General features: G+C 42.7%; 5 protein-coding genes across 31 annotated transcripts in view; 3 read left to right on the top strand and 2 right to left on the bottom strand.

Moving 5' to 3' along the window:
* Positions 1–1,197, top strand: part of LOC6498859 (TLD domain-containing protein 2) — a 70,482-nt gene extending 69,285 nt beyond the window's left edge. For all 26 annotated transcript variants that reach the window (XM_044714024.1, XM_014910289.3, XM_014910290.3 and 23 more), the window contains one exon: positions 49–1,197. In XM_044714024.1, coding sequence (XP_044569959.1) covers positions 49–184 — 136 coding nt within the window. In that variant the 3' untranslated portion in view covers positions 185–1,197. The remainder of the gene's footprint in view (positions 1–48) is intronic.
* A 4,298-nt stretch (positions 1,198–5,495) lies between these two features.
* LOC6501697 (egl nine homolog 1) lies at positions 5,496–13,791 on the bottom strand. Of its 2 annotated transcripts, none has more exons than XM_001955749.4 (5): positions 12,543–13,791; positions 6,966–7,248; positions 6,819–6,899; positions 6,618–6,757; positions 5,496–6,554 (listed from the first exon to the last, which is right to left on the bottom strand). In XM_001955749.4, exons 1-5 carry the CDS (start codon positions 12,884–12,886, stop codon positions 6,152–6,154), a joined length of 1,251 nt encoding a protein of 416 aa, XP_001955785.3. In that variant the 5' UTR covers positions 12,887–13,791; the 3' UTR covers positions 5,496–6,151. The 2 variants fall into 2 exon arrangements, with proteins under 2 accessions (XP_001955785.3, XP_032312251.1); XM_032456360.2 differs by lacking the exon at positions 12,543–13,791 and adding an exon at positions 7,992–8,648.
* Positions 10,531–12,524, top strand: LOC6498862 (probable mitochondrial import inner membrane translocase subunit Tim17 3). The gene has a single exon (XM_001955748.4). The coding sequence runs from the start codon at positions 11,599–11,601 to the stop codon at positions 12,271–12,273; it is 675 nt and encodes a 224-aa protein (XP_001955784.1). The 5' UTR covers positions 10,531–11,598; the 3' UTR covers positions 12,274–12,524.
* Positions 13,792–13,798: 7 nt separating the features above from the next.
* LOC6498863 (enolase-phosphatase E1) lies at positions 13,799–14,921 on the top strand. The gene is made up of 3 exons (XM_001955746.4): positions 13,799–14,372; positions 14,436–14,692; positions 14,751–14,921. The coding sequence occupies exons 1-3, from the start codon at positions 14,017–14,019 to the stop codon at positions 14,894–14,896; spliced, it is 759 nt and encodes a 252-aa protein (XP_001955782.1). The 5' UTR covers positions 13,799–14,016; the 3' UTR covers positions 14,897–14,921.
* Positions 14,909–17,242, bottom strand: LOC6501695. Its single transcript, XM_032456359.2, has 4 exons — positions 17,175–17,242; positions 16,603–17,118; positions 15,461–16,541; positions 14,909–15,395 (listed from the first exon to the last, which is right to left on the bottom strand). The coding sequence occupies exons 2-4, from the start codon at positions 16,814–16,816 to the stop codon at positions 14,966–14,968; spliced, it is 1,725 nt and encodes a 574-aa protein (XP_032312250.1). The 5' UTR covers positions 16,817–17,118; positions 17,175–17,242; the 3' UTR covers positions 14,909–14,965.
* Positions 17,243–17,270: the final 28 nt, after the last annotated feature.

Here is a 17,270-nt window from a genome sequence, read left to right as displayed (position 1 = left end):
AAAAATCGATTATCCTTGGACAATTTGTAACTTATTAATTCTATGCAGCGGTCGCTTCGGCCTGTGGCTGGATGGTGATCTGAACCAGGGTCGATCGCAGCATTGCAGCACATACGGCAATGAGCCACTGGCGCCACAAGAAGACTTTGTTATCAAAACACTCGAATGCTGGGCATTTGTTTAAGTGAATTTCTGTTGTCAACAACAAGCATATTTAGCGGGGGGGAGCGCAGGCCTCCCACCCAACTACCTATTTAATTAATTATATGTACTTGTACTAAAAACCAACAACCTGAGAAGATGTCAAAAGCTGATGTGTGTCTAAGGAGCCATCCCATCGCCACACCCACACACCGATACACCATTACCCACACACATGCATGGTGGTCGGCCCCAGCGGAAGGAGGAATGGCTAACACTGATCTGAGAAGGAATGCTTAAGCGTTGGAACGTATTCATTATTTAGTTTTTATATTATATATTATTAAAAATGAGTAACTAAATTATGTGTTAGGTTAAAGCCACAGCAGCGAAAAAAACAAAAAAAAAGTTGTATGAGAAAACGACACGGAAATTAAAGCGAAAACAATTGGAGATAGCATTAGGTGCACACGCCCACCCATTCAAAGGTCATCACACATCAACATGCATTGTAGAACACACCCACACCCATTCACACACATATTAGTTAAGTTCTTATCGAAAGAAAAAATATAACCATCAAATTGTGAGAAAAAAACATATAGAAGAAAATAATTCAAGTTTGAAATTTTTGATAATTTTTATGTGCCTAGTTCTCTTGATTGACTAAAGTTTGAATTTAATTTGATTTTTTTTTGTTTAGTTTCTCCATCGAGAGCAGTGTGAAAATAGGCCAAGGAAACGATCTGAGAAAAGTTGAGAGATAAAAAGAAAAATAAAAAGAATGTCGATATAATTTTTAGTGCAAAAGTGTAAACATTTCAATGCTGATTGCAAGTGAAACTGAAAGCGATAACTCTTACGATTTGACTTTTATATAAATATAGAGAGAAATTGAGAAGCAGATAGCGAGCGATTTATTTTTTAGTTGTACACGAAATACATAATTATGCTTATGATTACTTTAATGCTAATGATGTTGATTTTTATGCAATTATACTAAAATGAAAAACAGAAACAACACCAGATTGAAATACACAATATTATACAACAAAACTGGCCAAAAACAGAGGTTTTACTTCATCCAAAAAGCGCGATCGCCCCCATAGGTGTGCTATACTTTTTTAAATGCCCAGGACCCAGAGCAGGACCCATGCGGGATTTGTAGTTGTAAGTTTTTCCCCCCAACAGATCTATCAGTGACACACCCGTGTGTATTATTATTATGGCAGCCGGTTCCAATAGAGAGCTGCTGTTGGTTGAACAGGTTTTGAGAAATTCAAACCAACAAACTTAAATGGCTTTATATCCCTTTTGAGATACAATTTCAGTATAATTATAAATAAATATGTATACACGTACGCTATTATATAAATGTACAATGGTAAAACAAAAAACAAATATAGGTAAAAGTAAGTGTAATTTTTGTAGTGTATTTGCGGCCCTAAATCCAAACCTAAAACCCTAATCCTAGAACCCCAATCGATGTGAACTGTAAACGTTGTATCAACCCCCCTTAAAAATCAAATTGCGAATGGAGCCAAGACAGAAACATATTCTAAATATTCAGACACACAAGATGCTGGAAGACATATTTGAGAAAAACAAACGAAACAAAATTGCTGATATTTTACACTGAACGAAGTTCGAAAACCACTAACAAGAAGGTTAATATATATAGACATTTCATTTCATCAGAGTTGAAATTTTTACTTAACTATTTAAAGAAACCACATGAGCAACGCACACAAAAGAGAAAAAAAAACCAAACAAAATTGTGAATCCGAAGTGGGATAAGAAATTGTATTGATAATCCAAATGCAAATCCAAGAACCGAACCCAAAACCTAATCCTTTTTAGTATGCAACTATTTAGAGAAATTTATCTGACTATTTGCACGCACCCCTCCCGACACAGCTCCTAAAATATGGAAATATACACTTAGAGAAAAAGAAAGTATGGTGACTAAAGCTAGTGAAGATGTTTTTGATGTTATTTAAAATAAAAATCTTGACGGACAATTTTTGTGCAGTTGTGTGTAAGTTGATATGCATGCCTACCCGATTATAAATCCGCTTTTCCCACTCAATGATCCCAGTGGAATGAGAATCAAGTTGAAATCCTGTTGTGTCGCGGAAACGGAAGACTTTCTTTTTAGGATTTTAGAGATTAAACCAAACCGGAAATTGGACAGGCTTGTTTACTGAGCAATTTAATAAAAATTATAATAACCAATAACTGATAGAACGATTAGCTTAAAACTCACTCCAACTTTGCGCGAACTTCATTTAAATAAAATCTTGAGACCAAAATGCGTTTACTAAGAAATATAAACTACATACCAGATAACCAACCCCCCTATGAGGCTAACGTTCTGGCCGATCCAGAGTACCATTAAATATTAATATGTATACCAAATATTAGTTCGTTGACAAGAAGTCAATTACGTCTTGACACCCCCACAATCACACACTCAAACACACACACATTACACACAATCCGAAAGGTATAATGGATTATATGAAATATTCGTTTTGGTAGCTTATGGAACTATGTTGTTAAATTCGTAGACATTTCGTTGTGCGTTAAACAAAAAATAAGTAATAAACAAAATTACAAAAAAAAAAAAAAAGAATAAGAAAAGGCATATGAAAAGGAAATTAATGAAGATAATTTTAAATTGTAACTTCTGTCAATTAAATTGTAGACTGGTGCATATACCAAGCGAAAACTGAATAACAAATGCCGCATATAATGTTGTTGCAGCAGAATATTGTTAAAGCCAAACAGTGATTGGTTAGGAAAATCACTTTGAAGCTGATAGTTCTGCTCTTATTGAGTTTTTGTTGTGCGTTAAATCAAGTGCTTAGTATTTGTGTAATAGCCATATGTATATCATAGCTAAAGCGGCCAGTTAATTAGTGTGAAATTATCCCCTAAATGATCTAGTGCGAGTACTTTTTCCACTCAGTGTCTGCATTTCCAGCCAGTGCTTTGCCCATTTATCGTGTTGAGTAGTTTGCAAACGTTTCTAGTTGTTGTGCACCGAATATTAAGCAAATGTAAATCGCACAATTCGAGGCAGATATTCAGGATATTAAGGGGATTACGCCAGATATTCAATACATACCACATATACATATGTAGGAGTATATGTACGTTGGCGATTGTCGGGAGTCGAATAAGTAACTCCCTCGAATGTCGCGAGCAGATAACTCACATTGCCGATTATTCAGTTACCCCCTTTATAGAATGCTGATTGTATTGTAGATCCGAACGATTGTATAAAATCCACTTAGAAGAGAGCATACAACATAGCTATTAAAGAAAGGGATTTGAAGAATGGGGAAGATAAGGGGTTATACAAAGTGGTTATAGAACGATCGAGCAATGATTCGGAAGAGAAGGTAGTAAGGAGTTTATTTTTCTATCAACAGATTGCAAGCAATGAAAATAGTTGAATATTCAGATACAGATACCCTAAGTCAGTCGTGTGTAAATACGAAATATATATCTACCTACATGCATACAAACATATACATATATTTTTGGAAAGCAAATCATCTTATCTAAATGAAAGAGGCTAGCCATGTTCAGGTCGAGGCCAAGTACTAAATATATTGGCAAATGATATCGATCAGTGTAAATGTTCACAGCCTATTGATTGATCTCTAACGATTGCCTTGGTTGTTTGGTTTTAACGGAATGCATTCGCTGTTTTCAGTTATTTTAAATATATTCATATAGAGATATCGTACAATTCATATGTGCAACTTGTATCGTACCTACAATATTGCATTCCAACAAAAGCGAAACAACTAATTCATTCTGAAACAAATCGCATGAGCAGAGCAGCATGAAAATATATATATACACACATATATATATATAAATATATACTATATGTAAATGTAAAGTCATTAAAAAATGAACAACTTTTCTGAAAAATAAAATGTATATTCAAATATGAATTAATCTCTTTATTGTGGGCGGTATACCTCCGAATGCCTAAAACTAGGCAACAAAAATTTCATACTACACCTGTAAAAAAAAGAAGAAAAGCTAATAAAGTCCAAAGCTTATTTTCCTTTGCAGTTTCATGTCAGTTTCTATTGTAAAATTGTGCAGATATTAAGGCGATAAAAAATCTCAATGATTTTTATTATGATTATTATGGAAAATGCATTAAAGCACAATAGGCATTTTGTTGAAATATGCATGGAAGGACAATTTGGCCCCCAGCGAAGGCCATATCTTGGCCAATTTCCAGCCGATTCTTGATCGGAGTACCTTAATCGATTTGTAGACCTATTCTCCATAAATCTGCATCAAAATCTAGGAACGATATATTTTTTACATTTTTTATCACTTTTCCTGGGCTATCCCCTTCAAAATGTTGAAAAATGCATGGAAGGACAATTTGACGCCCAGCGAAGGCTGGGCCATATCTTGGCCAGTTTCCAGTCGATTCTTGATCGGAGTGCCTTATTCGATTTGCAGATCGATTCTCCATAAATCTGCATCAAAATCTAGGAACGATATATTTTTTAAATTTTTTATCACTTTTCCCCTTCAAAATGTTGAAAAATACATGGAAGGACAATTTGGCCCATAGCGAAGGCCATATCTTGGCCAATTTCTAGCCGATTCTTGATCGGAGTGCCTTATTCGATTTGTAGACCGATTCTACATAAATCTGCATCAAAATCTAGGATCGGTATATTTTTTATATTCTTTATCACTTTTACTGGGCTATCCCCTTCAAAATGTTGAAAAATACATGGAAGGACAATTTGGCCCCCAGCGAAGACCAGATCTTGGCCAATTTCCAGCCGATTGATCGGAGTACCTTAAACGATTTGTAGACCGATTCTCCATAGATCTGCATCAAAATCTAGGAACGATATATTTTTTATATTTTTTATCACTTTTCCTGGGCTATCCCCTTCAAAATGTTGAAAAATGCATGGAAGGACAATTTGGCCCCCAGCGAAGGCCATATCTTGGCCAATTTCCAGACAATTCTTGATCGGAGTGCCTTATTCTATTTGTAGATCGATTCTCCATAAATCTGCATCAAAATCTAGGAAAGATATATTTTTTACTGCTTTTATCACTTTTCCTGGGCTATCCCCTTCAAAATGTTGAAAAAAGCATGGAAGGACAATTTGGCCCCAGCGAAGGCTGTATCTTGGCCAATAAACATCATTAAACGGAATAGTTTTAAAGATTTTGTAAATCGATCATCATTTTGCATTAAAATCTATTATTTTTTAGGTAGATTGTGAAATCATTTTGCATATATTTGAACTGAAAGTATCCCACAAAATTCCCACAAGAAGAATGCTTTTGAGTCATTTGCTCAGGCTTTCATTTAATAGAAAAATATACATACATAAATATGTAGATATGCCATTAATATATAAATTTTATAATTTATAGATAACAAGAGAACAGATTTCTGATAGACATATATTTTCGCTTGTTAAAGATGTAAACGATATCAAAAAGAGTTCTAACTAGATGCATGAGAGTCGACAAATTGAGTGGGGTACCCCAGCAATCGCTAGGGCATTAATTTTGAGATAGGATGCGTTTTGCGTCGCGACTGTTGCTGTTCTTATTGAAGCTGGTTTACTGCACTTCCGGTATAATACTTTGGCAGCCAAAAATCTATGAATGAACTAGGATACGATTCCTGACAAAGTTGCAACAAATTAAAATTAATAAACAATCAACTTGGACGCTGACAAGGCAGTAAGCTAACGGTTAATGCGAGAATAACTAAGGATAAGACTTAGAGACTACAACTAGAAGGCTTAGCGACTAAAGGAGCTTTGATTCACTTTTGCGATTCGGGCTCCGGTTGACCGGGCGCTCTCACATATCTGACCCGCCGGAACCTCTTGGTTATAAATAGTTTTTAACTAGATTTTTTTTACATTGTGTGTGTTTGGTTGGGAATAATTTACACATTTTTGGTTGCCCTTCGCTGTCTTCCCAGCACGGGTTACGTGCATATCTCACTACTTGCGGCGCAAGAATTGCTCGACACATTCGCATTCAAGGCTCCGGTGCCTGTGGACATGCTGGCCGGCAAACTCGATGAAGGCGACGCGGATGCAGCTGCTGGGGTTGCAGGAGTGGGTGCGGGCGGTGTGGTTGTGGAGTCAGGCTCTGCTTGCTGGGCCTGGGTCTGAGCTGCCACGTTGTTCGTCTTGCTGTTCTCCAGTTTCGCCCGGTTGAGGGCCTCTTCGCGCTCCTTGGCATCGAAATACCAAACAGTGATGGCATAGCGGGTTCGGTGAGCGGGCTGTACTTCGTGCGGGTTACGTTTGTCCGACCAGAAGAATATCAGGCGGTCGAATTTCGGTTCAATGTCCGCAACAGTGGTGCCAGGCGTGGGTCGAATTCTGTTGGGTGTATTTCAGAGTTTAGTTTATTTTTATTCGAGTGTTTTGTTTATGAAAACCTACCGCAGGATGCCGCCGCTTTCCCGCGCGTCCCAGTTTATGTTCAGGTAATAGATGGCCGTTATGACGCGCCCATCTTTGTTGGGATTGTCCACGTGCATGACGTAGTGTGTCCCGGAGCCGGGGTAGCATGCCACCATAGCCTACGGATTTAAAAACATCTGTTAGAATAGGTTTAATGGGATATATCTTTGCTGTTCTTACCCTCGTTCGCTCCCTGATGTGGTACTGGCCCAGAATGCCATTGTCCTTCATTGTATTCACCCGATACACCACAGAGTCGATCTGAAAAGGTAGAAAATAAAAGAATTTGAATGTCTGTCTTTGAGCTACAGATGGCTAGACCCTTACCTGATTGGTCAGATACCAGATATTGCTGCAGCCTGGCTCGTTGCCGCCGACCCACTTTATTTTGTCGCCCCGGATCTTGTCCCCACGCACCGCTATGGAGGGAGCATCGGGCTTTTGATTGTGCACCAGCCCGTCCTGGAAGGCACCGGCGTTGTACATGCTGCCCACCTCGTTAAGGATCTTTAAGCCCGTCTCCATGCCCAGGAAATCGTCCACCACGGACAATCCGTACTGGTTCATATCGCTGATAATGTTCCGGCAGAGGTCCTCATAGCGTCGTTCACTGCGGAGAAAAAAAAACAAAACAAAATCTTTGATTACAACAGGCATTCGATATAAGATGCCAATGTGTGTGAGGTCACCTTGGGGAAACCCCTTCAGTCTGTATAACAATCTAGACAAGGTATGTGCACCGGCTACTTAGCACTTTTCTTCGCTATTTTTAGTGCAAAAAATTCATTAGATTTAAGCGCTTTTTATTGGTCTTAGAACAAACAGTATTGCGATGCATACAGTTTTACGACTTTTTTATGATGCGCCCATAAAACCAATATTTTCATATAAGTCGTCGGATCTCAGTCACGTAGGCCACCCAGAATAGAACAGAACTGGCCCACTCAGACGATCGCAAAAATTCTGGATAAGCAGAAGCCACACAACTCGCAAAAATTATACATTTTTCCCACAATTTATTATTTATTGTCGCAAAATTAAAAAAATATATGTATATATTTTATAACAAAACGTGTGGCACGGATGATCGACAGGCCCTGCTTCTTAAAATATTCAAAAACTTTATAGACCATTTGGCGGAAAGTCTAGTTTTGTTTTGCCAATTTATTAATACAGAGATTCAAATTCGCGAATTAGCCAGAGCCAGAGCCAGAGTTCGGCATTGAAGACCGCTAACTGAAACATTTAACCGGTTTTTGATATTTCGGAATTCATAATCCCCAACATCTGATAATTATCAGGAGAAAATAGTTAATAGTTTTCTATTTATTTTAAATCCATCTAGAGCATTACCGATGATCCAATAGCTCTCGGAAGTACTGCTCAGCATTGGCAGGATGTGCCGAGTGCTTGAAGAAGTTCTTGTAATCCACGGTTGTAGAGGTTATCATTTTGGCTTGAAGATGCAGTTTGTTGTTTCACTTTATTGTAATCAGTGTCCTTATCATGCAGGACATTAACTGTTGTCCTTTTTAAGAAGGGTTCTCAGGGTTCTCAGAGTTACTTCCCCAACAATTCACGCACAAATGAAGAAAGTTTGGAATTGCCAGCGAGTTTTATGGCGAAGATCCGACGATCGTTAGGGGAAGAGAGCGCGAGAGGCAGAGCACCGGTTTGTGTACGTGTGTAGGGCGCCAAGTGGTTGCATGTGTATGGGTCGGGCAGGTATGATTAATTTCCGATTGCATTTACTTCACTGATGACCAGCTGTTGCAATTGCTTCTCTTTTTTTTTTTTTTTTTTTTTTTTTTACTTTGTACTTGTTTTGTTTTCAACCGTTACACTGGCAGATTTTTGTTTTGATTTGCTTTCGTTCTCAGGACTGTTAGTCACGTTTGTTTATCATTTATGGGGCCTGCGGTTAAGTAAATCTCTGGGCAGCTCTGCCGCAGTCACGAACCGCACTCGTCAAAGTCAGTTTGCCGAATGGCGGAGGGCACCAGGCCCACCGCTCAGCACTGATAGTGCGGAGAGAGTAGGTGTTTGGGAGAGGGCCGGAGAGCAGTTTAGCGGGTTTATAGCTAAATAAACTAACTTGGCCCACTCAGAACTAAGAACTACTTTGTTCTCTAGTTTGTTTCATAAATTAACAAGAAAAATGTTTATTCTAACTAGTAGTATAGTTAATAAATAAATATAACTATATAAACACAAAAAATAATTTATAATGCCCAACAAGCTAAAATCTAGCTATTTCCGAAACAAAGAGAGGATTTTGGGGGGCCTGGAAAGTGGCTGAAGAAGACAAGAAATAAGCCTGATAAGCAGTCCCCAGTAAGTGTGAGTAAATAATAAAAAAAAAGTAAAGAAAAAGGTAAAAAGAAATATAAGACGCAACAAGCTGATAAGAGAAACCCCGAGCTGGACGTGCAAATTGGGGGGACGACAGCAATCGCAGATTTCAAAACTGACAGCCGTCGCGTTTCGCTTATCAAATGAGAGATTCCGCTGCGGCGGAGATCCTTCCGATTGCCCTTCTTCAGGCGAGTTCAAACACACGCCCATCGCAAACACAATCCAAATGCAAACAAAAAGTCAAACAAAGACAGAAAAGACAGGCGCAACAATCGTCACGTAGCCCAGCACGCACACCGAGACAGTTACTCGCTCTCACACACACACACACGCACACACACGCACAGTTGGGGTGTTAGAAAGAGATTAAAAGGGAGACCGATGGGTGGTGGGGAGGTGTCGGAGGGTGGACCTTATTTATAATTGTTTGATTCAGAGTGTTTTTGGCACAAAAGTATAAAGAATTCGGTCCAAGAACGCGGGCCGAAGATGAGGGGCGGCTAGAACGTCAAACACACGCGGAAGCAACTGCCTGAGGAACTGGGTCAACGTCCTAGTTCAAAGTCGGTACGAGACACTCATATTGCCCACACGAAATCACTTGCCTACACTGAGAGTTTTTACTGATATGTTTTTATAAATTTTCTTTTCATATTTTTTATAATGTTATATATTTGTGATATACCATTACTACTATTATATTATTTTAACCTTTATTATTATTAATAATTGTGTTTATTTTTGATTATAATTACATTTTAAGGCTTTTCTCAGTGCACTTCAAGCTAAAAGCCATCCTAGTCATGTTGTTTTCCCCTTTCAAGACTAATATTTATTCATTATTTATTAAAAATATACATAAAATAATGTTAATAATTGAATTATATGCAACTCTTCTCTCAGTGTACTCAATATAATGATCGATTTTTGGCCCTTCGGTGGTGATGTATGTTCTAAAAAGTGTATTACGTGCGGCAATAGTCACTGCGGCACGTGTACCAGTGGAAACCCTCACACCTCAGACCTCTCTGCCCTCAGCCCTCAAGCCGGTTCAAGGGAGTTTGTGGGCCTAAAAGGGGGGCGTGACAGGCGCACACGCACTGAGACAGCCCCAGACGACCTTGATGACGTGCGTCTGCCTACGTAGCTGGTGTTTAATTGTGATTTGCTGTTGGTTTCGAGATCCATCGCTTGGAGACAAGCACGTTTGCCGGCCACCAAGACATCTGATTCAGAAAATAGGGTTCTTGAAGTCTATTTTAATACTAGGGTTTCTGCAAGTCACTCGACGTGAGGGCTTCCAGTAATTTCTGCATAAATAGGCATTCCACTAAGCTAAGCTACATATGTCTGAGACTAGGGAGAGACTAGACTAGGGGGAGAGACTAAGGGACGACTATTGACCTTTCTTATCAGCAGGAGTGACCTTGACTATCGGCGGATAAATGCGGCTTCCAAGCAAACAATCTAAGCAAATTTTTGCGCAATTTTTATTTATTATTTATTTTAGTTTCTTGGTCTTACTGGAAAATGAGATCACGTCGGATGCGCCGCTAATTGTTAAATAGAAACAAGACACACACATCTCTTAGATCTCCCAGATAGAACAGACAACAAACGCTCCTGATAACACGAATTCAAACGACTCCCGCTTACGTACTCCCAGCACGTACGCAAAACGCTCCGGACCACCCAGGGTAGCGGAACAATTACCCATCAGAACGATAAGAACCATAGAGAATTAAAAAATTCGATGATTCAACCGGGACATATACGAATATATATATTTTTGCAAATTGGCTGTATTGGTTGTATCTCTTGTAATAAAAACAACAACAATAAAATATAAACAAATAAGCAAACTGCGCAACAGAATAATTACAAAGTCAGCGCCATCCGAGAAGTGCAGGTGCTATTGGCCCGCGCCGCCATATGCATTGGCTTGCCGGGCACGTAATGCCAAAGGTGGGCGGGCAGAGAGATGCCTCCCAGGAGTACTGCCGGAGAGAGTGGCCCCACAATCCGGAGCAATCTAATCGGTGGGAAGTCCACACGTAAGTGTATTTGTAGTAGAGGTATTGGAAGTATTTCAAATCTCAGGGAGCTCTAGTTTCTAGTCCTTAACTTTCTATAATGACACCTTAAAAATGACTCTCTTTATCAACAAACTATAAATATTGAAAAGTAAAATGTAGTTTTAAAGATCAAATCAATCATAAACTTTAATCTTGACTCTCTATATGACACTTTTGCCAGAGGTGCCACGTAACCGCTTATCGGTAATTGCCTCGATATGCAAGTGGGGCCTACAGTTCCGAGGGAATGCACCTCAAGAGGCCCCTAATCTCGGCCAGATGTTATCAGAAATAGTAAGATTAATATCTTAGATGCTAATATTTCATAAAAAAATGAGTCAAACCACTTTTGAGGCAAGTGTCACTTTGCCACAATTCCAAATTATGTTTACTAGAAAGGAGTTTTTCGAAAACACGCGTTCATCATCAGTACCAGAATCAGAACCAGAACACAAAGACCGTCTTCCCCGGCTAGCCACCGATAATCCATTAATTATTATTCAATTAAGGGCTAATAGGGATCTGGGATTATGGAATATAATCGACAACCATGCCCCATCAGGATCGTTGAGGATTGCGGTTGTGCCTTTATGATGGGTTCAATTGGAGGGGCGTTGTTCCAGTACCTGAAGGGCTTTCGAAACTCTCCGTCTGGTCTGGTGCGCGGCCTGTACGGCGGCTTGGATTCGGTTAAAATGCGAACACCCTCCATTGCCGGCAGCTTTGCTGTCTGGGGCGCCACCTTCAGCAGTGTGGACTGTGCCATGGTCCACTACCGGCAGCGGGAGGACTCCTGGAACTCGATTGTTAGCGGCGCGGCCACGGGCGGCATTCTTGCAGCTCGAAATGGGGTTCGGGCCATGGCCAATAGTGCGTTTGTGGGATGCCTCGTCTTGGCCATGATCGAGGGAGCTGGTGCCGCAGTGGCCACCATTTATGCCGCCGATGAGCAAGCCCAGGCCACGGGCGAGGAGAGAGAGTCGCAGCCACAGCGGCCGCAGTGGGAGGTGGCCACTATCGTGGCCGTGGATCAGAGGCCGGATGAGGCTGTGGCGGAATTCGAACGGGTATTGGACAAGTGTCGAGCTTATAGGGACCGGAATATAACCCTGCAGAACCTCAAGCCGGAGGGCAGGAAGCGGGCGAGGATGGACCAGCCATCGCACTCGCTTGTGGAACTCGTCAAACTGGCCGATGTCTTCTGACCCTGATCTTGACGTGAAGTGCTCCCTTTCTCCTCTCTCTTCTCCAAATTATGTGAATGTGTTTTGGCGTTCCTCACTGTTGCACTGTTGCACTGTTGCTTGTCCCTACAGAGAGAGCGTGGTGGACGCACCTTGAACCATTCCGTTGTAATTACAGACACAGATCTAAGTCGTTTAGGTAGGAATCTATTGTAAAAATTTGCATTTAAATGTGCTGACTACAGGTTGGTTTATCCCAAAAGAAATTCTGATCGCCGTCTTTAACTCACCTTCCCAATCCCATGAAACTGGCATCCGCCAATCCGATCTGATAGCTGGAACTCTTCTCCCCATGGTGGTGATGGTGTTGATGGTGCTGCTGCTGCTTTTGGGCAGCTTCTGCGTCGGAAACTGATGTCTGAGGTTGTCCCGGTTGTCCCAGCAGGTTCAGGATGTTATCAACCTCCGCTGGCCAGCTCTGGGCCTGGTGGGCGGGTGTCATCATCTGAGCAGTGGAGCAATTGGCGCCAGCGCCACTTCCACTGACACTCCCCTCCAAAGTGGCTGCTGCCACAGCTTGTTGCAGTTGTTGGAGCTGCTGACGGTGTTGTTGCTGCTGCTGTTGTTGTTGCATCAGAGCCTTGTTGTTGTTGCTGGAGGCGGCGGCGGCGGCACGCTGTCGGGCCAGGAGGCGGCAATCCTGACGATGGGATGGCTAGTCGAGCTGCTGGTGGGCCGGCGAGCAGTAGTAGACGGTCTTGCACTTGGCGCAGCGTAGCAGCTGTTGCTGAGTACCGCAGATCGAGCACCGGGCTATGTCCATGTCCAAATCACAGTTCTTGACCTTTCCGCGACCCCTGCTCATAGCATTTTAAGAGCGCCGAATGGGGAAATAATTTATTCTGAGTTAAAGTCTTTATGGGGCTATACTAGGCCATAGCGTAGGAGTGTACAGACCCTCCCGACTAGCCCTGAGACCAAGACAGTGCAATTTTTAACCTTGACTGGCTGGCTCGCGTTTTTCCACCTTCGCCCCCGTCGCACCAACACTTGCACACACCCACACCGCCACCTTTTCGAGATTATGGCTATCAATTGCTCCGCGGCCGTCGCTCGCTTTTAGCCAAGGGTGCTCTCCACCATTTCACTGTTATGCGCTTGAGCTTATTTTAATCACGTAGGCCACAGCCGAAATTGCCAAATAAACAAAAAAAACAACGCACACACACAGACACACGGGCAGCTATGAACGCGTTGTTATTGCTTTTTAAGGCTTTTCTGCTCTGATTTGGAATTAGTCGGGTGTTTCTTTGACGCCTCGCACCCGGCACTTGCCAACTTTATAGCGACTTATCGTTTCTTCAACGCGAATTAGCGAAAAATTGCAAATTTTAATTTTAAAAACTCCCTAGGTCTTTTTGCTTGCTAGAGATGGACGTTGGCCGATAACCGAGAACCGATAACGATAGACCACTGTGCTTAAAGAGTGCAGTATTTTTTTTTGTTTTTTTTTGACAGATATTCAAACTATGTATAACAATTAATAATTATACATATTTAAGCATCTAACTCCCCAAACAAATTGATTAATAAATTATTTCCGAATTTAATATCAACAGATTTAGTCTTTTATTTTTACCATCGTTGATACTCGATAGCCGGTCGCACACAAGTACCACCTCTACTATCAGAGCAATAAACAGATGCTGCTCCCTTTGAAATCTTCGAATCCCGCGTGATAACTCGTTCCCATTGATAAGCGCGATGACGGCGGAGAAACGTGAGGCCAAAGTGGTGCTGGTGGACATTGAGGGTACCACCACGTCCATTAGCTTCGTACACCAAGTACTCTTTCCCCACGCCAAGGAGAATGTGGAAAAGTACCTCAAAGAGTACTGGGAAAATGAGGAAACCAAGCAGATTGTCGAGGATTTGCAACAGGTGCCCCAGTACGCCGACTACCAGGCCACGCTAAGTGCTCCTCCGGCGGTGGTGGATGTGAAGGTCATTGCCGGCTTTGTACGCTATCTGATAGACAAAGATCTGAAGGTTACGCCCATGAAGACGCTTCAGGGTCTTATTTGGGCCTGTGGCTATGCCAGTGGAGAGCTTAAAGGGCAGTAAGTACCTATGATTACCTTTAAAAATATTAATAATTTTCTTATAAATTTAATGTCTTTCAGTGTCTATGAGGATGTGCCCGATGCCTTCCGGGCCTGGCAAAAAGCTGGTCTTCGGATTGCCGTTTACTCCAGTGGAAGCGTTGATGCCCAAAAGTTAATCTTTGGTTACAGCGTGGCAGGCAATCTGCTCCCTTATCTCAGTGACCACTTCGATACCCATGTGGGTCACAAACAAGAGCAGCAATCCTATGTCAATATTTCAAATTCTTTGCGCGAAAAACCTCAGAATATTCTCTTCCTCACGGATATTCCAGGGGGTTAGTACTTTGTTCGAATATCTATAAGACATGTTCTTTAAAATTGTACACATTTTAGAAGCTTCTGCTGCCCTCTCTGCTGGACTACAAACAATAATTCTACATCGCCCGGGTAATGGGCCATTGTCTGACGATCAGAAGAGCAACTACGAGGTGATACCGGACTTCAAATCTCTTTACAGCCTACAACTGCCACAAAAATAAAACACTTAAGTGTGAAATCCAAAAATGATACTGTTATTGGGGCTAGGTGATTGGGATAAAGGTGATTCTCTAAAGGAAGGCCCTGTCCACGCTGCATAGGTCGTCGCCGCTGTCATGGGTGGGGGTTTCGGTTAAAAGTTCTCGCGGCCTTCTTCCGGATCGCTTGCTTCTCTGTGACTGCCTCGAGCAGGACTTCTCCGAACCGTAGATCTTTCGGAGCTGCTGCAGCTTGGCTTCCGAATCTCCCACAGGACACTCTGACTTCTTTTTCCGGCGCTGCCTGCTTCCCTCGCATGCGTGGCGCATGCCCTCGCTGCGACAATTGTGGCTCAGTTTACCAACTTCCGGACCCCAAAAAGTGGGTCCCTCGAGGAGAAGTGGTGCCGACTTAACACGCTGTCGCATCATCTCCATGTGCAGTTCGTATTGGCGTTCCTGGAGCGCCTGCTCTGCTTTCCTGGTGGCCAGCCGAATAGATAACAGAGCCTTGTGGGGTTCACTGAGAGCGTAGAATGGATGATTAGGGATTAGGGATTTAGATAGAAAAATAAAATGTATACTCACTTTAGAGACAGCGACTTCCAAGCCGGGGTCTTGCGCACCTCCCAGTCGAATGGTTGACGTGGATCGTGAAACGTACAGTTGTTCTTCAGCTCCTTAACTTTCTTCCGCGACACCTCTGCTCTCAAAGTGGCTGCCAGGTTGGGTCGAGCCACCGGATGCAGGGGAGATACACTAGGAGTTCTTCGTGGCACCGGCTCCTCCGGCAAATCGAAAATACTCAATGGTGGCATAGCTTTTTCCTCCGTCGCCATGGTCATAGGCTTCGCTTTGCGACCTCTTCCGCGCCTTGTCCTGCCCCGGCACACTGTGGAGGCACTGCTGCTGCGCTTGGAGGAAGCGGTGGGCGATTGTATTTGGATCTTGGGCATCTGGTCCTCAGGCACCTTCTTGCCACTCGGAAAATAGTTGCTTAGCGTAGGCTGAGCGCACTTTGGAGGCGGTAAGGGAGTTTCTGCGGCATGGCCTCCAAGATCGTTGACACTGAAGCATCGTCGCAGCATCTCTCTCCGGCACTTCGCCCGCTGCGCCGTGTGCTGTCCAGGATTACCAGTCGGTTGCGGACGGATTTTGGTCTGTGTCTGGTTCTGGCACTGGGTTTGAGTCGCACTACTACTGGTGGACTTGGGCCGACGAAACTCTGCCTCGAAACTCTTCAGGGATCTCTTGAAATCCGCCACTTCGACGGCAAAGTCCTCTTTAAAACTCTTCAGGCGACTCAGGTCCTTCAGACACTTGTCGTACTCCTCGCTCAGGCAACTGGAATTGGGCGTGTGAACCGCTACAGGTGGTGTGACACCTCGATCCAGGTGGATGGGGGTTGCTGTCATTTTTGGCGGAGCAACTGCATCCAGCACAATGGGAGGCTTCTTCGATTTCTTTCCCTTGATGGCCCGCTTTTTCGATTTTCCATGAGCATGGCCCAGGGAACTGCTACTAGCACTGGCACAGCGCTGTCGATGTGGATTTGGAGCTCCTGTTGGAACAGAAGCTTGCTGGGATCTCAACTCACGGCTGGTGCTCCGCAGACTCTCCAAAGTGGAGTAGAACTCTGCCTGGTGCAAGTGCTTCACATCACAGTAGTCTAAAGGAAACAGATTACATATTTATATTTAAAACTTTATAAATTTCACAGCGAATCTCACCAGGTATACTATCGTAGAACTTGGCCAGGGACCTTATCCCCATTTGGTTAGTCCAGGCGGGTGTATCCGCCTCCTTTGATTCAGCTGGAGCCGTTTCTGGCGGTTTCTTGCCGCTCAGCGAGCAAAGCTTGGGGCGATTGTAGACCGGAGCTGGACAATTGTTGCACGGATCAATGGGCACTTTGACACAGGAGTTGAGATAGTGAGAGCTCATGCTGAGAAGAGCTTCAGCTTTTTGGAAAATTGTTGCAAACGCGCTTTATCAATACTGAGCCATACATCGAATTGTTGCCAGCGGTAACCTCGGCGCTGTTTGTTTTTGTGCACTTCCGTTTTGGGCACACCATTCGCCAGGTCACGCACTGTGCGGCGCTGTCCTGGTTTCGGATGCACTTCATCCGCGCAGCCGCAGAAACTTGGTGGACGGGGTTGTAATGGAGAGTAATGTAATATGGTGGTTTGTTTCAGAAGAAACACACTTTCCTTGGCTTGACTGTTTTCGCTGAAAAGCTTAGACTGATAATAACTTTAAAAAGCTATAGCGCCGAAAAGTTTTTTATTTTTCATTTTACCCGCCAAACCAAAAACACAGGGTGATTAGAGATGGGAAAACAAAATTAACCAACACTGAAAACTCAGTGAGGCCATCTAACGTTCGCCAAAAAAGC

The sequence above is a fragment of the Drosophila ananassae genome, chromosome 2L (genome assembly GCF_017639315.1).
Source record: "Drosophila ananassae strain 14024-0371.13 chromosome 2L, ASM1763931v2, whole genome shotgun sequence".
In the NCBI taxonomy this organism is placed as follows: domain Eukaryota; kingdom Metazoa; phylum Arthropoda; class Insecta; order Diptera; family Drosophilidae; genus Drosophila; species Drosophila ananassae.
This window is presented reverse-complemented; position numbering and strand designations above follow the sequence as displayed.